This window comes from Lemur catta, chromosome 3 (genome assembly GCF_020740605.2).
Source record: "Lemur catta isolate mLemCat1 chromosome 3, mLemCat1.pri, whole genome shotgun sequence".
In the NCBI taxonomy this organism is placed as follows: Eukaryota; Metazoa; Chordata; class Mammalia; order Primates; family Lemuridae; genus Lemur; species Lemur catta.
The window spans coordinates 52585623-52599048 of NC_059130.1; the positions used below are offsets into that span (position 1 = coordinate 52585623).

The 13426-nt window shown below is 42.9% G+C and overlaps 1 protein-coding gene across 4 annotated transcripts in view; it reads left to right on the plus strand.

Moving 5' to 3' along the window:
• Positions 1 to 10878, plus strand: part of BCAR3 (BCAR3 adaptor protein, NSP family member) — a 109320-nt gene extending 98442 nt beyond the window's left edge. For all 4 annotated transcript variants that reach the window (XM_045547506.1, XM_045547507.1, XM_045547508.1 and 1 more), the window contains 4 exons: positions 1144 to 1315; positions 3851 to 3962; positions 4236 to 4448; positions 10251 to 10878. In XM_045547506.1, coding sequence (XP_045403462.1) covers positions 1144 to 1315; positions 3851 to 3962; positions 4236 to 4448; positions 10251 to 10429 — 676 coding nt within the window. In that variant the 3' untranslated portion in view covers positions 10430 to 10878. The remainder of the gene's footprint in view (positions 1 to 1143; positions 1316 to 3850; positions 3963 to 4235; positions 4449 to 10250) is intronic.
• Positions 10879 to 13426: the final 2548 nt, after the last annotated feature.

Genomic DNA, 13426 nt, shown 5'->3' on the forward strand with positions numbered 1-13426 from the left:
GTATATGTACAATCACTCTCAGACGCAGAGCTCGTTACTTATTTAACAAACATTAGAGCAATGAGTCACGCTGGGCACTAGCTGAATCACTGCTGCCCTTTGCTCAAGGAGAGCAAGGGAAAGACCAACACACCTGGGCACAGGGAGACCGCGGCCACGGAGTCGCATCCTGAGCTCTGAACGTCCAGGACAACATGGCCCTGGACTTCCAAAGCTTGTTGTATTTTATCAACCCTAGCCATGAACTGGGGGCTTCGCCTCCAGCACTTGTACCAGAGCTGGATGCAATGTAACAGAGGCATTTCTGGTCCATTGCAGTCAACTCCTGGGCCCTGATTTACGGAGGGAAGGAAAGGAGGTCACAGTCTGTGCTTCCTGCCATATTGACCCCATTCATGTTAGTCCCATTGTCGTGGGGGGATAAGATCACCCTGCTTCCTGTTCTGGGTCTGGGGTTGACCCATGTAGCTCAGGATGACAAAAGGGACGATTGTTGGGGGAAATAAGATTTTATTTAGAGTCTGACCTTTATGGGCTAATTCTTGCCCATTATCAGCTGTTCAGTCTTGTCCACATCTCTGTTCCTCCCTGGCCTCTTGACTGGGGCTGCAAAACACCATTCTTAGCTCCTCTTTCCTTCCTTTGTTCTGATGCCTGTGTCATCTTCTTGGATCAAACATATCCTCCCACTTTTCTGCCCCTTCCATTCCCAAGTCCAGGGGGCTCACTGGAGGTGGTCCCAGGCTTCCCTGAGGAAGGGATTCCCAGGGTGTGTGTTGGGGTCATCTGCTGTCTCCTTGGCCCTCTCATGGTGGGGAGTACAAGGAGCTACATGAACCTCTGAGCATCTCAATCCCAGGGCTCTCTTCACACCTCTCTGTGCATGGTTGAACTTGGCCCTGTCCTGGGACATCTTGTTTTTTGACTGCATAGTGCACCCTCTGCGGCCTAGCCTGGCCCCTGCCGCAGTCAGCTGCTAGGGGTAGTCTCTCTGTTGAGATTGGCCATCCGGAGTGTCTGCGGCCAGCACATTTCAGAGCAAGCAACAAATCATGCAAAACCAGTCCTGTTCTGGCCAATTTGGTTTCATTTTCTTCTAGTCCCGTTGGCCCTGGGCCTGACCACTGATCTCCTCCCTCTCAGACACAACACGATGGCCATCGGCATTGCAGTGGACGTCCTGGGCTGCACGGGCACTTTGGAGGACCGAGCGGCCACACTCAACAGGATCGTCCAGGTGGCAGTGGAACTGAAAGATTCCATGGGGGACCTCTATTCTTTCTCAGCAGTCATGAAAGCCCTGGAGATGCCACAGGTAAATTTCCACTTGCTTTGTACAGCCCCTCGGACCTGCGTGTACTTGATGTTCTGCAAAGGGATCCACATACCATGCTTAGCAAGTCACAGGCCATTTTAGTCAGTCTCGAAAGTAAACTGAATCTTAGTGAAAGCTGCTTCGATGAAGGGGCAACCAAGAGCAGGGTCCTAAGTATTTTGGCTCTGCTTTTAAAAAGAGTGGATAATTGCTGACAGTCCGTGTTTTCTCTTTGATGTACAATAATAAGTGTCGTCCTCACGAACAATCAGTGTTCCTGGAGAACCAATCGAGGTGAGACATCTGGCTAAAATATGTGTATAGGAGACTGCTTCCACCTGGGCCACCAGGAATGTGGGCAGTTTGGGATAATGACTGGGAAAATGAGACATTTGGGGAGCTTATCTCAGAGAATCCTTAGATTAGTTTATCACAGGTCACCTAAAACAGACTCCTGTTAACAAATTCCTGACCCACCTGCCATATAACCCCCTCATTAGAGTTTCTGAAACTGGGCATTTGAATTTATCTGCTTTGACAGGGGTTTTTCAGGGTGTCAAACCTGAAAACCTGGATTTTCAATCCAGCAGGCCTCACAGAGCAAAGCATCCTGCTATTTTTTCATTTGGGTGTTTTTAACTGCATCATGTTTATTTCCTCTCATCTAATACTGCCTAGAATTTGGACAGCTGAGCCAACAGGCCAGGCTGTGTGTAAAGCCCCCAGCCCAGAGCTCCCTCTGAGAATGATAAAGGGGACGTTCTGTGGGATCACGTGGTTGCTGTGACGTCGAACTCAGCGTTTAGGGACTTATCCCAGACCACCCCCTCCACGTGCCTGGTCTGGCCCACCAGCAGGGCCAGACTGTTCCCTTCTGGAGTCTCAGCAGTGAGGTGACACAGTCCTCTGGGGTATTCAGGGCCTCGAGGTGAGCAGGGGGCGAGGGGCGGGGAGTGGCATACCTGGGGAAAACCCCAGAGGACAGTCACACGTCACTGTGTCGCCATCCAAACCTGTGCTGATCCCACAGCCACGTATGCCACCTGTTCTTCTCAGCTTCTAGTCTCCAGAGAGAAGCACCCAGGAGGTGAACCTAACCCAGACGCAGGGCTTCCTCCAGAAGGGCGGATGCTCCAGGGAGGGGGAGGGAAGAAGGGTTTTCTGAGAAGAGAGGGCAGCATGCGGGTGGCCAGAGGACGACCAGCCACAGCCTTTTCTTCCCAGCAAACCCGCTGGAGCTGACCCTTCTTGCCTTCCTCTTGGAATCCATGGGAGCTCTTAGAGGCCAAGGAAATGAATCTCAGCTCTGTCACTTACCAGCTGGGATGGGAAACCTCAGGCAGGTTACATAATCTCTTCTGTTTTCTGATCTGTAAAATGAGGCCAAAATACTTGCCTTTTGGGGCTTTGTGAAGATTAAATGAAATCCTTCAAATGCTTGACACAAAGTTGGCTCTCATTCCCTAAATACTAGTGCGCTTCCTTGTTTCATGTAGAAAATTTGACACATAGGCTTCTGGTGCTGTGGTGTGAGTGGGGGACCATTTATCCTAGGACAGTCAGTCAGCGGCATATGCTGGTGTTGCCTAACTTATTCCAAAAGAAATGAATAGAAATGAGTAATGGCATCATATGGTCTGGGCAATCCTCTGTGTGTCTCAGGCATTTTGTACAAACAACGTTAAAATGCTTTACATCACGTTCCTACATCCTCACGCTGGTGCCACCTCTGTGCTGCAGAGTTGCCAACACCTGTCAAAATTAAAATATGTGTACTCTTTGGCCCAGAAGTTCCACTTCTGGAAATTTATCCTCCAGATATTTTCACACTTATATACATTTACAAAATCCTTATGAGGTAATTTAGTAATAGCAAAATATATTTAAAACTCTTATCTACAGACCAGTTAAATTATAGTGTCTCTGTATGGTAGAATATTATGCAGAGGTTTAACAAAATAAGGCTGTTCTATATGGAATGATTTCCAAGCAAGGAACTGAAAAATATATGTTGTATATATGCATGTATTTATTTTTAAAAGGGGTGTGTGCATACACACACACACATACACACATACACACACACACAAAGGGTTGTCACTGGGAGGAGCCATGAGAGCAGTACAGAAAGGGGTACGCTGGGAGATTACCTTTTCTTGGTATTCTCTTTTGCCATGTGCATCTATTACCTGTTCCAAAATTTAAGCGAAATGGTAATTTTTTTTTCTTTTTGGAGACCCTGCCTAGAGCACAGTGGTGTCATCATAGCTCACAGCAACCTCAAACTTCTGGGCTCGAGCAATTCTCCTGCCTCAGCCTCCCTAGTAGTGGGACTATAGGTGCACACCACCATGCCTGGGTGGTTTTTCTATTTTTAGTGGAGATGGGGTCTCACTCTTGCTCAGGCTGGTCTTGAACTCCTGGCCTCAAGCAATCTCAAAGTGCTAGGATTATAGGCATGAGCCACCGTGCGTGGCTGCAAAAAGGTAATTTAAAAAGTCTTTTCCAAAAAGATAATACTTTTCTTTCTTCCAGATCACAAGGTTAGAAAAAACGTGGACTGCCCTGCGGCACCAGTACACCCAGACCGCCATCCTCTACGAGAAACAGCTCAAGCCCTTCAGCAAACTCCTGCACGAAGGCAGAGGTGAGCATGGCAGGCAGGGCGAGCCCGGGGTGCCCGTGGGGGGCGGTAAGTGACTAGGTCCTATCTGGCCCTTTTGTCAAGCATTTAACAGGGCAGATTATGAGGCCCTGAGTTATCTGCAGAAGTGCTGATGTTCTCAGGACTTTTATCAGATGACAGCATCGCTTGTAGAAGGTCTACAGTAGCTACAACAAGATGCAGGCTACAAGTCACCACCGTGTGCTTAACTTTGAAAAAAATAGGTTATGGAAAATTTTACTCCTTGTTCTTCAGAGTCCGCATGTGTTCCCCCAAGCAATGTGTCAGTCCCACTGCTGATGCCCCTTGTGACCTTAATGGAGCGCCAGGATGTCACTTTTGAAGGAACTGACATGTGGGAAAAAAATGACCAAAGCTGTGAAATCATGCTGAACCATCTGGCAACAGCCCGATTCATGGCGGAGGCTGCGGACAGCTACCGGGTGAATGCCGAGAGGATCCTGGCAGGTGAGGACTGGGTTTGGGAAGCTGTCTACTCTGTGTAGTAACTGAAATGAAGGCATGAAAGACCATGGATGTCCTTAATTAAAAAAAGACCAAGGAGGAAAGAATAATGCTTAGGAATTCCATTTTGTATGACTGATCCTTACTCCCTCTAAATGCAAAAATGACTCAAGTGTCCTGTTTCTCCTTTCTTAAGTGTTCTGTTGTGTCAGTGGTATGGAATAAAATTAGTACCTCTAATTGGCAAGATTAGGAAAGGTGGTGGGCTGAGATGAGGAGGTGGAGTTTTATCTAGACTTCATTTACCTGCGGTCCTGTTCCTTCCCAGTCACACTGGGAAGTAAGCGCCCTGCTTTTAGTCTCAGACACATTCTGCGGAGTGTTGGGCAGAGTGTTGCGTAAACTGACCTTTTGTGTCAGGACTGTGGTAACAGAGAGCAGCTGCTTCAGTTAGTTTCATGAACATTTATCACAGACGTGGTGAGCACAGAACCATGCGAACTGGATGTCCTCACGGCGCTTAGAGGCTGTTTCAGGTGTTTCAGCACACGGTGTTAGTGCAGCACGTACCATGGAAGCACTTAAGGAACTGAATTGGTCAGAGATGCAGGGAAAGAGGAAGCTACGAGGGACAATTTCCCAGAAAACACCTCCACTGATTGTTAAGGAACAATAGTAGTTACCCAGAAAACAGAGATGGAAAGGGATGGAAATTACACTCAGAAGGTACGACACAAGCAAAGCCACTGAAAGAGCTTAAGAAAAGTGGGAAATACAAGGACTTGGGTTTGGATTAGTGCAAATTATGACCTAAGGAACGGCCACCTAGGCTGCAGAGGGAAGTGGGCACAGCTGCAGGGCTCCCATGTCGGCCCGTGGCTGAGGAAGAGCCAGTGAAGAGTTTAACCAGGGAAGGGCATCACAGGGTCAGATTTATGTTTTGAAGTAAACTACCTGGTGTCCGTGTGCTGGAAGGCTGGGAGGCTTGCTGGCAGAAGGACCATTTAGGAAGCAAGTGCCAGACAGGGCTTTGCCAATGCAGTCATTAGGGATGACTGTTTTCTCTTACTCACTAGATAATTTAAAAAATTCTTCAAGGGCCCACAGTTTGATCCACAAGGTTAACAACTATGTGGGGCGGGAGAGGCCTATTCATTTCATTCTAGAAGAAATTTGCCGCTTCAGAACCAGACTGTGGGACCGAATGGTTGGCACTGTGTCTGCTGTAGGTCTATGCACCACATACCTATTTCCTTTTTCCTTCAAAAAAGGTCCCCAGCGATGGCAATGTGGGACGCAAACAATAAAAACACACAGTTCAACAGATATTAGAGTATGTACTTATGCAAAGCCAATGACTATATTACGCTGGATGTTGCATAAGCCAATATATCAGGATGGGTTTTGAGGAAAGTGTGCCTTAAGCTGTTCTACAGCAAATCACTTTAAAGGTAGCCGATGGAATTTTTCAGTTGATCCTGCCACAAGTGTACATAGCAAGTTCCCACTGCTAAAAGTGACAGTGACTACACCAGCGTTTTCACCAGTGCCCAGCCCAGGGCACAGGCTCAAAGCAGGTTACCTGAGTGAATGAAAGTCATTAATTGGCCTTTGGTTTATCCATCATCAAGGATATTCTGACATCATTAGGAAGAAAAGACTTCTATTGTCCTTTCCACAACCAGGATCCTGTGATCTAGATGGTAGGAATATATTAAATGACAAAGCCAATCACTCCAGCAATAATAAAGGATGAAAACCACATGACTCTTTGCCTACAGCAGCAGAGCCCACCTTTTTGGCACCAGGGACTGGTTTTATGGAAGGCACTTTTTCCACGGATGGGGGCTGGAGGTTTCAGGATGATTCAAGTGTATTACATTTATTGTGTACTTTATTTCTATTATTACATTATAATACATAATGTAATGCAGAATCAGTGGGAACCCTGAGGTTATTTTCCTGCAACTAGATGGTCCCATCTGGGAGTGATGGGAGTGTGTTGCTTATGTCCAGTCTACTCCATAATATCATTTTGGTTGCTGTCACTGGAGAAAACCCTGCTTCACAAAAATAGGATGTTAGAAATGGAAGCAGGCTTTTCAGTATCTTTGTAGCAATCTCAGGATCTTCCACCTTGACTTTAATCCAGAATGTATAGAGATTTAAAATTGTCTCAAGCATACTTTTAAGGCCACCATCATTTGCGATCTCAAGCAGTTGATCCTCTTCTAGCACCAACAAAGTCAGTTCAAATGGGTCACAGATCCATGCATTCCCAGGTTGGGGGTCTTTAGTGGTTGGGCAGTAATGCTCCAACTCTTTTGAAAGCTGAGATAGGTGATCATGCACCAGCTGGGAGAAAGAAGGCCCTGGCTCAGTCTCTTTCAAAATCTCTGCTAATGTTTGAAACATATCAAAAATCCCAGTGTTCATTCATCACCCCCATAAGTCCAGTTTGGCTTTGAATGCAGCCACTTTGCTGACAGGAACACAGTTGTTCTCCCTTGAAGTGACAAATTGAGTTTGTTGAGCTGGTTGAATACATCACGCAACTAAGCAAGTTTTGCAACATATTTTGTGTCACTGAAATGTGCTGCCAGTGGTGACTGGTTTTCTAAAAGAAATCTCTGGAGTGGCTCTCATAAATCAAAAACTAGTGATCTAGCTTTAGAAAGCATCTCACTTCTGCGTATAGAAGAAGACGTGTGTCCCATGTCCATCTCCTCACAGAGCTACGCGAAGAGATGTGAGTTAAGGGCATGTATTTTAATGTGGCTGATAATTTTCGTCACATCCTGTAAAATGTTTAGTTCAGGTGACATTCTTTGGCTAGCCAGCATTTCTCTATGGATGTCACGGTGCATAGACTGACGTTCAGAATCGACCTCCTTGACCCTAGTAGTGAAACCAGAAAGCTGTCCAGTCATGGCAGCCACTCGTCTGTGCATATACTGATACAAAATGACCAATTCAGTTTTCCTGATATGTAATCATTCAAGGACTTGAGTAGTTCTGCAACTGTGGTGTCAGTTGGCAACAAAAGCGCACATCACATATCCTCGTGAAAAATACATCGCACAAAAACAAGCATTGTTGCCTTGTTGTCAACAAAGGTAGACGCATCAACCTGGATTGTGCACCACAGTGACTCATTAATCCTAACAACTGTGGCTCACATGTGTCTCCTTTTGAACTGCAGCCTCTCCTAAAAGTTCACAGCAAATGTCCTTAGCAGCAGGCAGGATCAACTCTTCACCAATAGCAAAGGGCTTCTTAGCGTTGGCAATGCCGTGAGCCACTACGAGTGATGCTCTCAGTGCAGACACATTTGATGAAGTGGTGGCCTTCAGTAATTGCTTCTGTTCTTCATGTTCATGTTTTTTTCTTTTGAAAAACTCCAAAGGCTTGTCTTTCAATGCAGGGTGCTTGGTCTCCAAGTGGTGAGGCAGTTTTGAAGATTTCAGGGCTTTGTTGATAGCTGGTTGCCACATATTATGCAAAGTGGGCTTGGAGAACGTGAATCATCTGTTGCAATGAACCTGTAAATTTAAGTAGGACTGTTGGTATTTTCTTTTAAATGCAGCTTTAATTTTGTTGGCAGTCTTAGAGTCTTCTGCTGTCTCATCAGTGGATCCTTCCCCCTTTTCAAAGAGGCTCTCCAGCAATGTTTGTTTTTTACTCATTTTTACTAGGGTTAGCTTGTGGGCTTACCAACACTGTGACTGAGACAAACGCGCAGTGTGGGAAAGAGGCATGGACAGAAGTGGTAAATAACAGGCGGGCCACATACAGACTGAAATAAGTGTCAGATTCTGACTTAAAGCCTGCCACCAGATGCACCTTAATTGTTACTTGCCACTCACGGATAAGGGTGTTGATATGAGTCTGCAAGCAATTGATTTATGATGGTTGCTGTGCAGTCAAACCTCTCTAATGATAACCTATATTTGCAGCCGGTCTTCAGCACTAACATCACCGCCTCAGCTCCACCTCAGATCATCAGGCATTAGATTCTCATAAGGAGCGTGCAACCTAGATCCCTCACATGTGCATTTTACAGTAGGGTTCACACTCCTATGAGAATCTAATGCTGCGGCTGATCTGACAGGAGGCAGAGCTCAGGCGGTGATGCCAGTGATGGGGAGCGGCTGTAAATACAGATGAAGCTTCCCTCTCCTGCCACTCACCTCCTGCTGTGTGGCCCAGTTGGGGACTGCAGGCCTAGAGGCTTCCCCCTTCTCTGATAAGCATCTTTGGACTTAAGTAGACCAGATGAGAGTCAAGAAATAGGCTGTGACATATGGCTGTCAACTGATTTTTGAAAAAGGTGCCAAGGTAATTTACTGAATAAAGTATAGTCTTTGAACAAATGGTTCTGGAACTGTTGGATATCCTTATACAAAAAAAATGAATCTTGATCCTTCTCATACATACTACACACAATTAGTAATCCAAAAATGGATCACAGACCCAAAATGTTAAGAGCTAAAGTATAAAGCTCCTATAAGAAAATACAAGAAAACTTCTTTGTGCCCTTGAGTTAAGATTAGGACACAAAAAGCATGAACCATAACAGAGAACACTGATAAAATTTTAAACTTTTGCTCTTCAAAAATATACCAGTAAGACAGTGAAAAGGCAAGACAGAGTAGGCGAAAATATTTGCTAAACATATGTCTAAGGATTTATATCTAGAATATATAAGGAACTCTCTTACAACTCAAGAGACTAAATAGAGAAATCTAAACAGACACATCATAGAAGATATACAAATGACAACTACATGAAAAGATGTTCAAAGCATCAATCATTAGGAAATTGTAAACTTAAACCACCATGAGATACTACCACATACTATCTAGAAATGGCTACATTTAACAAGAATGACAAAACTAAAGGTTGGCAGCATGTGGTGAAATTGGAATCTTTGTATATTGCTGGTGTGAATATAAAATGATACAGCCATTTTGGAGTAGAGTTTGATGGTTTCTTTAAAAGCAAACATATACTTACCATATGATCCAATGGTTCTACTCCTAGAGAAATAAAAACATGTCCACATAAATGTTCACAACATTATTCATAGTAGCCAGAAACTGGAAACAATCCAAATGTCCATCCATTGGTGAGTGAATAAACAAAAGGTGGTATGTCCATTAACTGACTACTCAGCAATAAAAATGAATCATTGATAACATGCAATATACGGAACCATCTCAAAAACATGCTAAGTGAAAAGAAGTCAGACATTTAAAGTCCATATTGGATGATTCCGTTTATGTCAGATTTCTAGAAAAGGCAAAATAGTAGCAACAGAAAGCAGATCAGTAGTTGGCTGGGGTCTGGGGTAGGAGCCAGGATTGACTGCAAAGAGGTACTAGGGTGATGGAAGTGTTCAAAAACTGGTTGGGCAACTGTACAAATTTTCTATTATAAACTACACAGCTAAAGTAGGTGAATCATATGGCATGTAAAGTTGTTAAAAACAAATGAAAAAAACAAGGTAACATGAACACTCCTTCCTTCCTGCAGCACTACCGCCCAGAATGGCTTGTACACAGGAATTTCACCCTGTCATGTTTTAGTGAGTGTACCTGTTCACTGAAGGTGCTCAGGTCCTTGAGGGTGGGGCTCTGCCCTCCCTTATATAGAGGAGATCCTGCATTTTTCTTTGGAGGCAGTTTTCAAAGTTCTGAGAGAAGATGAAGTTCATTTTGATCTGACTTTAAACAAGCACATTTTTAACACTATGTTTTTAGGCAGAACTGAAGTTAACTTTTTTGGTGGTTTTGTTTTGATTAGGTTTTCAACCAGATGAAGAAATGAGTGAAATCTTCAAGACTGAATTTCAAATGCGATTGCTATGGGGCAGCAAAGGTGCACAAGTCAATCAGACAGAGAGATATGAGAAATTCAACCAGATTTTAACTGCGCTCTCACGTAAACTGGAACCTCCTCCTGTAAAGCAGGCAGAGCTTTGATGACTCGCCAAAGAACCTTAGGATATTATTTCAAGCGTCTCCCGTTTCTTCTCTGGGAAAGCTTATCATTTGATAAAGTAATAACGTACAAATCTGACAACATACAAGCTTTTAGTATCCACAGGATATTAAACATGTAAATTGCACAGAGCATACTTATTTATGGATTGTTTAAAATTACTACTGATTTTTAAATGAATGATAATTTATTATTAAGGTAACAGTTGCTAATGTTGATCAGCTAATTTAAGAGAAGACCTAGCTGTGTTGGCTGGTTGCTTTCTATTATGGCATTTGACCATTTTAGTTTTAATTCCATGTCAGATAAGTGTAAATAGAAGAGTTTAAAAGAAAAGCATGAAACATTTCAGAAGGTATCAGTTGTATGATATTCTTCAAATAAATATGAAAAATGTAAATAGTCATGAATGAAAATATATCTTTTTTTGTCAAACAGTTGTAGCCAGTCTCTTTAATATAAAACTCATTGAAAAGTACAATAATTCTACCTCCTAGCTTCCTAAGACAGGCACGCTCTTCCCTAGCCACTACTATATCCTGATAGTAAACCAAAACGAATGAAAGTGGTATGAAAAGGTTTCTAGTTTAGGAGACAGAATGGTGATACAAGATCGTAATGGCTCCAGAGGACCTGGGATCCGACTCAAGCTATGGAGCCTACCAGCAGCTGGGCTCTGGCTAAGTTCACCTCACTGAGTCCCATGTGCAGCACAGCACCTTGTACAAAACTGAGCACCCAGATGTTAGTCACTATTATATTTCCTGACATCGCTTCATGTATTTCAAATTAATCACCTGTTTTCTAGCTGATAAGCATAACAACAAGCTTTCTAGGTTTCCGACTTAGCAAAGGGGATACTTCCAGTTTATCAATATCCTCCTCAATTTTTTCCTGTTATAGAAAACATGGAAGACTTTAAAATATTCTATCACCCTGCCACCAACTGTCAAACACTTAGCAATTTGTTTATTCTTCTTTTAAATATTAATATTGGGACCATGCCAAATTTTATATCCATCTTTTCTCATACAGGCTGCAAAAATTTCTCCACAATGTTAAATAGCCTTTGAAAAAATGCAACTTATTGGTTATAGAAGTCCCACTATATCCTAACCATCACCCTACTGTTGTCATCTTTAATATGCCTACTAGAACTAAGTATGAGACTCTCACTGCAGTTGTTTAATACAACGGAAATAATACTAGTTTCAAATTCTGGACGCTGTATTTCCATTAATGTGGCCTAGAATCACAAGGCCCCTGCCCAATTTTTAAAGGCACCATCACATTGTTATTTTTTATTTGTTGAGAAGACCCAAAGCACACTTCTACGTCTGGCAATAACAGTGGTTCAAATCCTCTTAGAAAGCCCTCTCACTATAACTAAATCCTGAATAAATTTTAATAAACATATCTTTCAATGCACAATCTTGATAGAATGAAAGGAGGGAAATCCTCCCCCCCCCACCACCAAAGGTACAGAAAATTTAAATCAACTCTGTGCAAGAACTTAGAAACCTGGGTAGACCTAGAGACAAATACTGATATCACCTCAGTGAATGAGAGACTCTGCTGTCTTGGGGGAGCTGAACATGAAATGCCTCTCTTAAGCAGGAACCCTTAAAGGGTCCCTGAGAACAGGCAGGAAAAAAATCTGCCAGCCAGCAAATGGAGGTTGCCAGGAAACATGCCTGTCTTCACATACAGCACCAAGAAGAAAATAAATGTCACGATGATAGTCTTTGGTGAGGATCTGCAGTCACAGGCCTGTCCTCATATAGGTCTGGAGTAAAATTTATAAAACCCCAAACCAAGAAATTGATTTACAGTGGTCCCAGGTTGGTGGTTCCTACCAGATATAAAAGCTCATTATTAAGCTACAGTAATTAAACTGTCAATAGAAACTTAATATATAACAGTGATACTGCTAATCATGGGAGAAAGGATGACTTTTTAAAATAAATAATTCTTAAACATTTGGTTAAGCAAATGAAAGAGAAAAAAATGGTTCTTTATCTCGTATCATACACCAAAATAAAATCTAAATGAATTAAGAACCTGTGTGAAAGGCAAAACTCTAATACTTTTAGAAGAAAAAACAGAATACCTTTTTTTCTTTGACTCAATTAAGAATTTCTTAGAAAAAGTATTAATTATGAAATGATTAATCTGCATTAAAATGAACTTCTATTCATCAAAAAACAACAGACAAACTGAAAAAACAGAGATATTAGCAACATGCAAAACTGTTGATAAAGGATTAGTATGGTAGGGCAGCTTCCAAGATAGCCACCAACGTTCCCTGCCTCCTGCTGCTCACATTCATGTTGTCCCTTCCCACATTGTACCACAGTTGGTCTGCAACCAAGAGCACAGGGCAGAAGTATTGGTACGTTACATATGTCATGTGTGAGACTAAGTTAAAAGACTGCAGCTTGCCCCTTGAGTCCTGGGGGAAGCAAGATGCCACCTTGTGAGCACCCTAATGGAGAGGTCCACATGCCAAGGAACTGAAGCCTCTGGTCAACAGCCAGCAAGGAACTGGGGCTTCCCAACAACCACTTGAATGATCTTGGAAGTGGATCTCCAGCCCCAGTCAGAGCCTTGAGATGAATGCAACCTCATGAGAAACTCTGAACCAATATCAGCCTGCTCTATTACACAGTAAGAGATAACTAACACAATTAACATCCCATTCACAAGAATTCCCATGAATTAAAATGGAAAGACAACTAACCAAAAAAGAAAATGGATAAAGACAAAAACAGGCTTTCCACAAGAAGGAAAAACATACCGTAAACATGAAAAGAGGCTCAACATAATAATCAGGGCAACACAAATTAAGACTACAATGAAATGCTCTTTTATTATATATCCTTTGACCTGACAAAGATTGAAATCTGACTCCTAAATGTCGGCTAGGATTTGGAATATGAGTAACCCTTATACAATGCTTATAGGTATGTAAAAATATT